We start from the raw sequence: 14,322 nt of genomic DNA on the forward strand, positions 1-14,322 counted from the left end.
TTGCTCCATCGGCATGTGGGAGAAATCACTCCACCTCTGCACTTCAGTCTCCCTACTGATAAGAGAAGGTTGATAATAACAGCCTTTCAAAACATGATGACTGGAAGGATTCTGGAAAATGTGACTCAGAGCAAGTCTTGGTTAGACCTATGTGTTTGAAGGGAAAAGAGGTGCTCCAGACTTCACTCAGTGGACTGAGAGCCACTCATGAAAATTAAGAGCCTACCTGTTCTCATTTAACACGTACATTAAGAGAAAGAATGCTGTCCTCCCATCTTTGCAATCATGGCTAGGGAAGGAGAGAGCCATGCACTTGATTATAAGCAAGTCTATCCTGTCTATCTGCTCCTTAAAATTTCTGGAATTTCTAAATCTCAAAACTTTATAAAACCTCAAATAAAAAATCAGAATTTATTTTCAGTGAAGTGTCCTCAAGGTCAGAAGATCTTTCATGCTAAACAGAATCTAAACAGACAGTATGATTAGCATAAACTTGGAAAATCCAAGGCAAATTCTGCAGGAATTTTGTTCTAACACCATTGTCCTGCTTCTAGGCTTGAAAAATAAAAGCTAACCCTTTGGGGTTTTTAACCCATGAAACAGAGACCTCTATTACCTTAAAAGAGTGTGAGAGGTAGCTACAAATGTCACCATGAACCCAGCAACACTCACTCAAAGTACTGCCACTACAGCAGACAACAGAGAATACCCCTATAAAGCCTGTACTTACTGGCTTCAGTACCCAGTCCATTCAAATCAAGAACAGAAGGGCAAACAATTTTTAACTTCTGGCTCCAAGTACTTAATCAGTGCACATTGTCCCTTTAATGAGTCATCCTAGCTAGCTGTTTAATAATCACCCACAACCCATTAGCAAACACCTTCAGGAGGCAAAAGGAGGGACAAGTCTAAACAGAGTAGGGAAGGCATTTGCCCACACAATCTTACCTCCTCCTTTGCTAATGGCTCTTCTTTCTCCTCCCTCTGCTCTCAAGGAGACCATCAGATGAGGGCTGCTGGGGAAGGGATTAGCCAGGGCCCTTTCCAGGCCAGTGCATCTCCTGTGCAGCTACACGCACACATGCACCTGGGGTTTTAATTGCCTCCCAGACCCTACAGTCTCTCTGGCAGCTTGCTGTGACTCCTGTCCCTCCCCTTCCTCTGTTTTCTTATGCTTTTTACTCTGCAAGTCACCCTGACCCCCTTCCTTTACTTCCTCCCCTAAACACTCCATACTAAGTCTTGTTCAAACCCCAAATGCTCTCCCTTCACATGCACAGATAAAATGTCCCATGTAACTTTCCCTTCTTGCCCATCAGCTCCCATTCCCACCCACACATTGGGTGGATGTCACAAGGATGGCCTCTCTCTCGGGACCTCCCTGGGGGGAGCCGGGGCCCGGGATGATTCAGGCTGCCCGGCTCCGTTTGTGCTGCTGTGCTCCCTCGTGTGGGGATGAGCTTTTACCATGTCACCACCGCTAGGCCGGGCCGCGGGTTGTTGGGCTCTCCAGGTGCACAGCCACGGCCTGGACAGCTGGGAAATGACTGTGGATTTACGATCCCTTCTCAGTACTGCGTGTGTTAGTCAACAGCACTGCATGAGTATACAGGCTATACCAGATCTGCTCGCGTCTCCAAACTTCTTCAGGATATAATCATACTGAAGCTTTGCTCTTTCTCTCTTCCCCCTTTTCCCCCTCAGGAACATGTCGCCAAAAAAGATTCTATGAATTCCAGTGAACTGTGGTACTCGACTGTCAGCCACGATGTAAAACATGAAGTCTCTGTGATTGACAACAGTAATCAGACAGAATATGCACTTGTCAGTGTGCCCAAGAAGAAGGCAGATGTTGCCAGCCCTGAAGAGCATAGTGAATATGATGATGTCCTGGTAACTTAGAAGGCACTCTTTGCCTCAGTGTGTGCAGCCATGATAACCCAGCCTACCTCTGCTGTCGGGTCTTCAAACAAATATCTCTCTCTTGTTACCAAGCTTACTCATTAGGCTATGTCTACCATTTGCTATGAGACAAACCTGTCCATGAGCAGCTGATCAGAGAAAGAAACATGGTCTGGCTACAGGACTTGAAAATTAAACCACGAGGAATCAGTAGCAACTGCCATCATAAGACAATGTTCCTCTATAGAAAATTTGGAGCTACAATATTTGAAGAAACTGAGGCTGTACATTTTCCTGGACTTTTATAATACTTTTTTTTTAAAGGAACTACTGCTATAAATCTCAAAAATGCAATAATAACAGGGTTTTTCTGTTTGTTTGGGGAATGTTTCATGTTTTAAATGAAAGCGTAAACCTTGTGTTAGATGCACTTACTCTTGTCCAAAATTTCTCTGACCTGCTCGATTTGTACCATTGTACAATGCACAATTTTTACAAAGAACTAATTTCTTAAATTCTCCCCTCCCCCTTCTAATGTAATACTACTTAGTGTGAAGTCTTAATGAAGATGGAATTAAATAAAAAAACCCCAAACAATAAACTGCATGCAAAAACCTATTACACCCACTGAGAAAACAGTCAATACTGACACTGCCCAGGTAGTAGCTATCTCTCAGTAGCAGAAGTCCCGGTGCTGTTTCAATGACACAATGCTTCCAGCTCACTCCTGCTGGAGTCTCTGGTTTGTGCTTTCTGCAATGCTAGAGTATCACCTCCTCACAGCCCAGCACCCCTCTCTGCAAGCAGCATTTCATGTGCAAAGGACTGAAACCAGGTATTCAGCTGCTTACCAGAGCTCATAGAGTGATTATGTGCCTGCATTCTTGCTTAAACATGCTTTTTGCTCTCTCCATTTTTGCAACAAAAGAGTATGGAAGAAAATGTTAAACAGTTTTTCTGATTTTAAGTCTTCCTTAGTATGTAGTATGTGATTGCTGGCTGCAGCCCTGGCTTTATGGTGCAGTGCCTTTGTGACTCCCACCTGCCATTTTCCATGCTGGGGACAGTCCCATGGGCAAGTGCACAGAGCAGTGGATGGGCACACTGCCAGCACGTGCAGGTGTCACTGCTGTGGCAGGCAGATGAGTCTGTCCAAAGCTCATACTGGCTGCTGTGGCTACACAGGTGGTACTTGCCATAGGATTTTAAAGGGCTGATTGTACACTCACAAGCTGCTTTTTAACAGTGTCTCAGTCATTAAAGTATTATCCTCATTTATTCTATTAAAATTAATATTGATCATTCACACAAAATAGCTAACTTGATGTAAAAATGTGTTTTCACACTCCTGTGTCCCTAATGGATTGAGTCTTAATTAATTCACTGCTTAATTTTCTTTTACATGATCAACTTACCTCACAGATAAATAACCAGAAACCACTTTTTTTTGACACTTCCTTCAATGAGAGCTCAAAACCTGACTGGATGCAGTCTGTAAAGTCAGACATTTTCTGTTGAATATTACATCTTACTACAGCTCCACCTCCTTCTTTCCTGTGAGGTTCTGGGGTAAAGGTATGGAAGTAGAGGAGGATGGCTGGGAAAAAAATGAATGCTTGATTCCTTTTTTTCTCTCAACATATAATGCTCTTATGGGTATCATCATAAAGAAGTCAAATAATTACATTATTTCTCAGCTCCTAGACTCAAGATAAAGAAGTGTTCAAGGAAATGATCAGGTGTCTTGGTGAGAGCAATAAGATTGAACAGCATCTCAACAGCAACTTATTTCTTTGCTGCTGGTACTTTCATAGCCTGCTGCTTTTGGGACAAGCCACATAAGCCATGAAGTTTATCTTTCCCCAGTGTAAGAATCAAAAGGATCCTTACAGCTCTCTTCTAGCTGTATGCTGCATAGAATATTACAGCAAGAGAAATTATAGTTCTTACAATCAATGCCATATCTTACAAACCAAGAGGGGATCAGAATTAGCCATGAATATGAGAGTCACGCAAACTACTAATTTGGTCCAGAATGTTTCCCTAGCTCAATTTAAACACATGCAGCAACAACTACAGGTTTGAGTGTATAGCTCTGTCATACATGCTTCATACAGCTCAGCATTTAGCATTCCAATGGCTATTTTCCAACTCAAACAGCTGAAAGATTAGAGCTGCTAAAGAATGAAAACAGTCACTTTAAGAGTAAAAATAAATAATTTAATGCACAGTAATATTGTCAGATTACTCCTTAAATAAGCTTATTAGAAAAAGAGAAAAACAATTTTCCGTGACATATTTCTTACAATACAAAATGTTTCTTAAAATAAAAGGGTCTATCCAACAGTACTAGCATTTATAAGGCTATAAATAAATGACAAGATATACTTCACTAACATGGTAGTGAATACATTTCATTCTGCATAAAGTTAATGCTTAATTTTTATGTTATAGCCAATTACTGTCTATAACTTTAATGCCACGCTGGCCTACGTCGTCTGCTTCAGCATCTTCCTCTCGGCACTGATTCATCTCATCTGGTCTCTCATCAACAAGAACAACAATTTACTGCCTTATTAAGGCAAATACCTTACATCTGTTCATTTTTATCCCCAGTGCTGGGCAGGAACTCTAATTAAGGGTATAGACTAGTCTTCAGATTTACAAATACAGGTCAAGTAGCTGTCTATTCACTAGTAGCAGTAGTTAACTATAAAAGCACACTGCTAATTCGAGCCTTGAAAGATTCCTCTGACATTCAGGTGCGCTAGTGAACAAGGCATGTCTTTTCATGCTTTTGCTTTCTTCTTTTGTATTTCACATTGAAGAAGAGAAAAATAGAGCAAAGAGCACCTTATCCAGGGAGACTGTAGGAAGAATAAGGAAGTTATGAGAGTTGAAGCTTTCTTAACAAGCTAGTGCAAAAGGCCTGCATGTAATTAAAGAATACAAATACATATATACCCACATATATATATATTTAGGTTTTCACCCTCTTTTACAAGGAAAAAGCAACAAGGAAACATGGCATATGAAGTTAGGAGGGGAAAAAAAAAGATACGGATTTGGGTGGAAGTGAGCATTAAAGATGAAGCTGTGCAGATAATTTTTGATAAGTCAAGAGAAGAAGAAAGGAGTCACATGCAAGACTGCTCTTAAAGCTTGTGCAGAACATTCAGATTTAATCATAAGGCAAGACAAACCAGGGCTTTGAAAGTCAACAGAGCATGCATCGAATACATTATTTTCTCAAGGATGAAATGGATTACTGGGATATAGAAGAAGGAGGTAATGGTGCTATAGCAATACAGCACTGTCATAAATAGACCACATTTTCCATTTATAATGCATCACAGGTAGTATTTACAGGACAACTATTTTAGAAGTGTTTCTACCTAATGAATAGTTCCCTGCCCTGGGATTACTAATAGATGGGGAATCCCATCTCTTCTATGTGATGATGAAGATGAGGAATCTTTCCATCACTTCTCTGGAAGTTAAAACAGTACAATATTAACATTAAAATGAAACTTTAATTAGTTATTTCAACATATTTTTTCCTGTCTCCTTTTACACTACTTTTCCTAAGAATCCTGTCAATATATAAGGAACAAAATGCTTCTTAAAATTGGAACTCATTACTTCTTGATCTCTTGTCCCTTGGTAAGAGTCCCAAGAAAAATCATACTTATCATCACTTATATACACTGCAATGCTGAATTGTTAGCCTAGGATTATTCTAAAAGCATGTAGGTGTGGCTCAGTACATTGGGGCTGGGAGGAGGCAGCTCCATGCATTGTTTTCAGTATAACTTCAAAGCTTATGGGACTTTTATACAGGCATTTCTATCAGGCCAAATATAAATGAATTGGAATGACTGCCTAGAAAACCTGGAAGAATGAACTTTTGGTTCCTTTAAAAGGGATCTCTGTGCATAATAAATTTTTCAAAAAAACTACAGAAAGACAAAAATCAGGAGTCTTTTTCATCCCTTGAATTAAAATTTGTTAGCATTCAAAAACAAAATATACAACAAGGAGAAATATTTAAAAAAAAAAAAAATATATATAATAATATTTTTTTCTCCCCATTATGGCACACACACATACAAAGAGAATTTTTTTGTACTGATAAATTGCAATATTAGATCAGAAAAGTTTGGTTGGAGTCCACAGCTAACCAGTCTCATCACTATTCCCTTTCTCATCAGAGGACAAAACAGTGAATCCCAGGTTTTAAGTTAAGCATATCAAGACTTTAGGAAAACTATTTTAAAATCTTCTTAATACTGTTATGCAAATTATATTTACTAATGAATTTCAATACCTTTCTAGAAATATTTTCCTCCTTTCCCATAACTACTTCTGCTCTTTGTAAAGAAACAGTTTCTATAATGTACAGCACTTACATGTGAGAGAAGTTGGCTCAAACTTTAATCTGTCACATTCAGATGCCCCAGGATTAAGAGAATCTTCATCATAAATATTTTGACGTAAAATGTTCCTTATAAAATCTGGGTTCATAGTGTTTTCCATAAATCCCTCTGTTGATGGTGGTACGGAAAACACTAGCTGATAAATTACACTGGAGCTTTCATTACTGAAAGAAAAAGTCAAGGATGAATATCTTCAAGTTTCAACAGGGTCTTTTATTTTTTTTTTTTTTGAGAAGACTGACTTTTCATATCAATGTTGGCATGGATATTTAAAAAAAAAATTTCCCCAAGAAAAGCATTATGAAAGAAAACTGCCAAAGATGCCAGTTTCTGCCTCCCCCTCCCTTCCCAGAACAGCTCTTGAGACTGGGTACATACTTGAAGCCAGCCAGAGACATTTTTTCAAATGTGCAAAGGGCAGTTGGATGTGTGTCCTGGTGGGATGTGGTTTTCAGCACTGGTGCTTCACAAGAAACTACTGATAAGAGGTGTTGCAATATCCTGCACATAGTTTAGCTAGGAACCTGAAGGAAGGTTTGTGTTCCTGCTAGCAGTACCTGGGACCACCCAGCTGTGCTCCTGACTCAGCTCTGGAATGGATTACACAAACCAGTGAACTGGAGACCATCTCTGAAGATTTTGTTTTTTGTGGTCTACCAAAACTATGATTCAACAGCTACCCTTTGTACTCACAGGATTCAAAACATTTTCAAAAAATACTTGAATGGGGGAAAATAAAAGGAAAGAAAGAGAGGGAGACAGCAAGAGAGAGACATCAAAGAGGCAGAGAAAGAGAGGTATCAACTAATCAATATATATGCAGAACTACAGCTTTGTACTTGATGGTCTAAATCATAATAAGTACCCATAAGGAGCTCACCATCGAACAGAGCTGGCATGCCCAGGCTGGCAGGGAAAGGGAGCAAAGTGCCCTCACGACTGCCCCTTGCCACATTCCAACGTGGCTCTTCCTCTGTCCTTGCTACCTCAAAGAACTTGGGACTTTGCAAATCTACTTGCCTTGATTGTCTCCTGTCTTTCTAACTCCTTTTGTAAGAGTTCTTTTTCACAAGTCCTTGGGGAAGCTCTTTGCCTTCCCTTGCCTCTCTGCTATTTCTCCATGACAGGAGACATATATTGCCTTTATCTCTTTTGGGAACAAAATGATTCTCTCCTCCCCATGAACCCTGTTTTTTTAATTTAAGAATTCTTAAACTATGTCAATCTTAAGTGACTCCAGCAATTAATTTTCCTTTTAATAAATATCCTTGAATATGTTTATTAAGGGCTGCAATTGAAACCAAAGATAACAGAGATGATACTTCACAGCAACATGTTGCCACCATTATACAATTTTAGCATCATTTACCAGATACACCAGAGGATCCTTTCACCAATTTTTACTGCCTATACACATAACTTTCCCCAAACAACCTATTTTTCACAGATTTAAATACTGTACATATTTACATAAGCACATACGTGTCTCATCAAAAGTCTGTAATTTTCAGATAACTTTGGTGAAAGAAATTGCTTACCTGAAAGAAATCACCTGAGCTGACCTAAAGTAACGTCCTAAAGCTGGAGATGAACTGTAGACCTCTGTTAGCTGAGAAAAAAAAAAAAATTCTTGTATTCAATCTCTTTTTTCCTATCAAAAAAAAAGCACAGCAAATCATTCTTACAAGGTGCTTTAAGGAGCATAAAAACAGGTGCTGAAGGTCAAATAACAGCAAATATCTGCCCTGGAAAAGGTACAGAGTCCCTTTAAATTTGACAGAGAAGCTAATTGTGCATTTGAGTGATTGCTATATAACCCTAACACAATGGAGGCATTCAGGGTGAACTAAAAGCATGTGCTCATGTTGCCATGTGCAATTGATGTTGTTAGATTTGGGATTTAATTAGTGCCAAAAGGCTCTTCTAACTCTTACTTTGTAGAGGGGAGGGTGTCTCTCCTGAGACTGCCTTCCCACAATGTCCAAATGAGCACTGCCGTGTATGCTGAACTTATTTCAGCTGTAACTCAGAGTTGTGTTGGTTCACTAGAAATCACAGCTATAAACCCAGGCTGTAGTCGTGTACTCATAAGAGAATGCAGCACACAGGATGTTTAGCCCATATTATGCTTAGATGACTTTCACAGGCCCCTCCTAAATTATTCAATGGTTCTATGAAAAAGGTGAAGACTGTGTCTTAACAAATGGTCAAAGTTAAGGGAAAAAAATCGATACTTTTTTGTGCTTAAAAGCAGACAATTCTTTTTTTTCTAGATTATGACTTTAAAAAGTACAACACATTTTTTTTGTGGACTTGCAAATGACTGAGGTGCTACACAGAGAAACAGACACTTCTTAAAAGGCAAAACACTGAAAATATGTTGTAAGCAGAATCAGCCTCGCCAAGAATCGCATAAACACTTACCCTCTTAGTAATGTCCTCAGAGGAGAAATGAGGGAGAACACACATTAACTCCAATGTTCCTGAAAAATTGTGAAAACTTCCACTGCTTAGCAGTTCATCAGGATCCCAGTAGTCATCCTCATCTGTGTAAACATCTGATAATCAAAAGGAGACAGAAAGGGGAGAAAAAAGTTTCAGTTAGCTGAAGTATTAAAAAAAAACCCCTCTTGGCTTTCTCCAGGGTGGCTTTCTCACAAATTTCCTAGGTAAGGACTGACTGGGAAAGACAGAAAGAAAGTGCAGGTCACCTGAAAAAAAGTGACAGCACATGGAGGTCAATCACCCACCTCCATTAGCAAAAGTCATCTGCTCTGGGAGCCTGACAGGCAATGACACCACGGGACCTAAGTCATCCATGGCACTTGTTCCCACATTACAAACATCATTTCCATCCTCATATCCAGATGTCTTCTTGTAGCATTTTCTCACTTAGCTACAAACTGGAATTTCCACCTGCTCAGGATACAAGTTCCTGCTTCCTGCTAAGATAAAAGCATTCCCATCCACTACTGAACACACTACTCTCTGCAGTCAGTATCCCAGTTCCTTGTGCAGTTTACTGAAGGAGATTAAAGGATGCTATGGTTGGATTTGTGTTCTAAGATTGCACATATTGCATGTTTGTATTAGTGTAACCAAGAGTGAGATACTTACTAGAATAAAGAATTAAACTGATGAGAATGACCAGGAAGATCACTAGAAATATTGTAGTTATAACCATCCATAGTTTACACTTCCAGAAAACTACATTCCTGCATGATTTCCAGGGATCTCTCTCCTAGGTATAACAGAGAAGGGCTTATTGATTAATCAAATAAGGCAGGAAAAAATACTGAAGCATGTCTCTACTGTCACATTTAGCAACAAACCCCCCCACAGATTGGTAAGCAATGCCCTACACCAGGGGTTCCCAGCCTTGACTACTGCTGCAGGAGGAAACACAGACCTAGAGAAGTCAGAGGACAATCCCTTGAGAGGGACCATTCCCCTTTGTGCAGAATTTCCGACTCCTGAATTGCCTATAAAGCTAAAGGATTGCAAAGGTGATTTCTTGGCTCAGTTTTTTTTTAAATTGCATGAATTGAATTTGCATATTCCACAAGCTCTCCTTTTAATATTTTTCATCTCTCCCAGTCGAAAAGGTGTCTTTGGAGGTATTTCCAAAATCATTGACCTCTGCAGCATTGATGATGTCAACCTGCATAGTTCCTGGGTGCCAGCACCCAAAGCAAAGGCAGTGCTATTCAATAGATACTATTGTATTAAACCCTCCATGACGTAACTGAAACTTTTACAGCTGACTTACTTTTTCTTCAGAAGATTGGAAACTTGAAGCCTATTGAGTATATTTGACAGAGAGATTAATGCAAATCTCACTTGTTCTATGAGGTCATAAGAAAACTTTACTCAAAGCAGCTGTGCATGTATGTACATTCATATGGGAGAGAAAGAACAATACCTTACCTATAATTTAATTTTTAATAAGATTGAAAACCATGACAGAAATTAGTCTTTTAATGAGTTAATCCAGCAGGATGAATATAAAAAAAAAAAAAAGTAAAACAAAAAAAGGCAAGCTTAGGAGACAGCAAAACAGAAAACTTCATCTGTCTTGTTCCACAGCCAGAAGAATCAGAAGACTGAAGGAAGGCCTTGAATTCGTAAGCAGACCATGCTGTCTTTTTAATGACTCCTTTTCCTCCCTCTCCATCCCCCATAAAGGTAGTAGTAAACTCCACGTCCTTTTTGACATCAGTACCAGGTAAGGAAAAGCACATGCTGAAGGTTGTCTGGGTCACACACGTGCAGATTGGCAGGAACCAGCTGCTGGCTGGAGGCACTAATCCAGGTTTCCTTCCTTTACTTTTTGAACTTTCTAAGAACCAAGAATAACAGAGAGGCTTTCACTGAATTTAACTGAATTGAGTGGCTGGATAAAAGCTTTTGTGTGGGTGGCTGGGGAACAGGGAGAGGAAACAGACACATAGAGAAAGACCTTACAAGAGAGATTCCTGCAGGAGCAGAGGCAGAAAAAGGGAAACACTCTCTGTAGACACCTCTGCACACAGAACTTTGCTCTGCTAGAGAATGAAAGGCAAACACTGAATATGGCTTCATTTACAGCATGCTTTCAGCTGTAATCACATTTACGTATTTTTAAAATTTGTTTTTTAAAATGTTTTAGAAGTATGAAATTCAATTTAATACTTAACACTAGCATATCGTTTTGTATTTAAAAAAACTTTAAAAGCCAGTAACTACTGCCTAGAACGCAACAATGAAATCAGCCATAGCCTCATCCATTGAGACAGACAGCTGTCAAGCCCAAGTTTTGATTGAGCCACCACATGATTAGACTATCACAAAATGCAATTCTTAATCACACATAGCAAACTGGCTTGATCCCAGGAAAACATTCAGCTTCACAGCTAGTCCAGCACCTTCTGAACTTTGCCCATAGGCTGGAGGGAAGCAGCAGCAGCAGAGAAAGTCTCTCCCTGGTGGGCAGGGCAGCTTTGATTAACCTGCCAGCTGAGCAGAAAGCAGAGCATGGTGACTTTCCAGCAGTCTGTATAGGACGGGAAGCCAGTTGCCAGAATCAGCAGAAAGAGAGCTCAAATGAAAACTCAGTTCTGGAAAGGGGAAGGATAAACCTAAGGGTTAAGTTTCTCAAGATAAGTCAAGCAGATCTAGCTCACCCCTGCCTCTCCTCCACCCTCTGCTCTTCCTCTTTGTACCTCCTGGAATTTGTCTGACCCTGCAGCGAGCTGATTCAGCTTACCAGACCACAGGAGGAGTAACTGACCCCTGATACAATAGAATAAAGGGGATTTTGCCTAGCCAGCGGAATGAATCAGCCCAAGAGGTGACAGGCGGGGCTCACACATGGAAGCAGTGCCGTTCACAGGGAGCGGGAAGGGAGGGGCGGTGTGTGACTCAGGCAGACGGTCCCAGCGGGGTCAGCCGTGCCTGCAGAAAAGCGGGAAACATCTTTGCTCTGCCACAAATATTCCGGGAATAAGTCATGTAATTCATTGTACAGCAGCCACGTGTGAATATGTTACTTCTCTGCCAGCATTAGTCTGTTCCGTAGCTTTAAGCTAGGGACTAGGAGCTACCTCCCTCAAGATTCATGTGCTGATGTTAACTGAGGCTTTGGAACATTCTATTAATACAAATTCATAATGGTTAGCAACTGAAAATTACTAGAGCTAAAGAGAATCTAACATGCCCTGTTGAAGGACATCTTATTTTTGGTTTGGCAGCACTGTTTCCTGGTTAATTTCTACTGAAGGAAAGCCTGGTTTTAAAACTTATTTCAACTTTTCTGTTTTCTGGTTTTGAGCCCACTCCCACTGACAGCACACAAAACGAAAAGCAAAACTCAGAGCACCAATTACAATTTCAGTTCCTAAATTAAAGCTTAAAATCCCACTCTCATATTAGAACAATTCATTGATAAGAAAAAAAAAAATACATTTAACAGCTTTTAGCTTCTTTCCCTCTCCCTCAAACAACAATCACCCCTACAAGATGTTCCTTCAAGTGTCATTTCTCTTGCTGTGTAGTACTTTCCCAAACAAGATGGATCAAATGAGTAAGTGAAATTCCTACCTTTCTCGTTTGAGCATCTAGAGTCTTGTCATGATCAGTCTCACTTTCCTCCACCTTATGTTCCTGTAATTCAATAATCTCATACTCCTGAGCAGAGCTCTGCCTTTTCATTGCTTCTGTCTTTGTGCGAGGACCTCTGTTTCTGAAGCAAGCACGGAGCCAACTCATTTCCTTCTGGTTTCAGCTGCAATTATGGTCAGTAGTAGCTCTGATACGAGGCTGAAAACAGGGAGAGTGGAGATAATTTTCACAGAGAGGTCTCAAAATACTATTAAATTAGGGGAATTCCTTGGATGAACAAATAAAGTAGGCTGCCCTAGCTGCAGAGAAACGGGAGGTGGAGGAAGTATCAATTTGCGTAGCCGTGAGAACTCCGGCTCTCAGCTGTGCAATACTAGGTTTTCCAGTTTGCCTACCTGCCTGTACCAGCCCTTGACAAGGAGGTGACTAAACCCTCAGCAATGCTGTCATTTGCTGGGACGATTTTGAAAGGAATCAGAGTGCTTTCTCTGCTGCTGTCAGCCAAAACAATAAAATGTTGTTACGGTTATCCATGCAGCTGAACAGATGTGGTGCTGAACAGCACAAACTGAGTAAAAGTTCATAGAGCATGTTGTTTGCTTAGGCTGGGACACCGTCAACACTTGCATTTCTGGTCTCCCTCTGTAGTCAATAAAGAAATGAACACTACTGACCTTTGTGCTGTAAATTTTTCTCTCTCTAGCTATTATACTGCCTAAAATCATATCTGATGTTAAAGAACCATTTGTGTCCTTTAACATACTATTCAACCTCAATCTGAGAAGCTGCTTTCAGGTGAAAAAAACCCAAAAGACATAGCTGAAGAGAAGAGAAAGATGGCCTTCAATTTCTACTTGTGCTCTACAGGACATGCTTTAATGAAACAACCATGATTTGGTCTGCACTAGCTTCCCACATGAACTCTCACGTGCACTTAGAGTCACTCACAACAGCTTACTGTAGCCAGGGGCTGATTACACATGCCTCCAGCCTCTCCAATATCCTTCATCCTACCTCCTCTTATTTCTCCTGTTCATACTCCATCCATGTTTCTCCCTCCTCCCCACAGAGCATCTCTCTCCCCTCTGAATCGAAGTCTGGGGAGACAGCTGGTAACCACACCCTTGCTCACTCTTTTGTCCCAGCACAGGGAGTACCATGCATTAAGAACCGAACACAGCCTCTCTCCCCAACTCCCTTTCCTGCTGCCTGGGTATCCACTCAGAGCACCACTCCTTTTTCCTGTCAAAAGCTCAGGGTGCTCTCTCCTCACCTCACTACCTCAATTTTCTATTTGTGCAACTCACCTTGGTTCTGCCGCCTGAAGCATACCCAGGGTTTGCATTCCTGATGTCACGTCACACCAATCCAGGCAAAGGCACACCACGAAAGTGAGCATGTCTTAGGCTTATTCCACAAGTAAAAAGAAATACAGATTGTATAACCCACACCTTTTGGTTCTGAGAATCCTTAAAGCTCTGGAGGACTGATGGTGAAGCTGAGCAGTCATCAAGATCAGAACATGTATCTGGATCCACAAAATCTTAGTTGGGACATCTTATACTAGAAAAGCCTTAATCTGGTTCTCGCTACTCCTGCTGGATATCAGGTTCATTTATTTAATTTCCACTCACAGTAGAAGACTTTACCTTCCTACTGAATTGTCTGAAACCAAAACTGTTCCTCTAAGAGAGAGTTAATGATTATACAGCTCTCACCATGCAAAGGCCAAAGTCCTTATTTTATTTTACATATTTGTGAAGAAGCTTCTTAAAGACTTGGGTTTATTTCATCTGGGGGATCTAACTTCCACACTTGGTGCATTTCTTCCATGTGAAATACTGACCCTTCTGACATGTTGCCGAGAAACTCTCAGAGAAAATGG

General features: G+C 40.5%; 1 protein-coding gene across 7 annotated transcripts in view; it reads right to left on the reverse strand.

Moving 5' to 3' along the window:
• The window catches only part of CUNH3orf52 (chromosome unknown C3orf52 homolog), a 24,751-nt gene extending 10,453 nt beyond the window's left edge, over window positions 1-14,298 (reverse strand). Inside the window, exons 1-7 of one of the 7 annotated variants that reach the window (XM_042031531.1) lie at window positions 13,745-14,131; window positions 12,417-12,635; window positions 9,456-9,579; window positions 8,763-8,896; window positions 7,877-7,947; window positions 6,312-6,502; window positions 4,101-5,392 (exon numbers count right to left, since the gene is read on the reverse strand). In XM_042031531.1, the coding sequence (XP_041887465.1) occupies window positions 5,391-5,392; window positions 6,312-6,502; window positions 7,877-7,947; window positions 8,763-8,896; window positions 9,456-9,579; window positions 12,417-12,584 (690 nt within the window). In that variant the 5' untranslated portion in view covers window positions 12,585-12,635; window positions 13,745-14,131 and the 3' untranslated portion in view covers window positions 4,101-5,390. Of the gene's footprint in view, window positions 1-4,100; window positions 5,393-6,311; window positions 6,503-7,876; window positions 7,948-8,762; window positions 8,897-9,455; window positions 9,580-12,416; window positions 12,968-13,744 lie in introns of those variants that run through there. The other 6 variants (XR_006016621.1, XM_042031530.1, XM_042031528.1 and 3 more) reach the window with 6 other exon arrangements.
• Window positions 14,299-14,322: the final 24 nt, after the last annotated feature.

This window comes from Corvus kubaryi, unplaced genomic scaffold (genome assembly GCF_017639235.1).
Source record: "Corvus kubaryi isolate FWS band 111438036 unplaced genomic scaffold, C.kubaryi_AGA036_p1.0 37341, whole genome shotgun sequence".
NCBI classification, from domain to species: domain Eukaryota; kingdom Metazoa; phylum Chordata; class Aves; order Passeriformes; family Corvidae; genus Corvus; species Corvus kubaryi.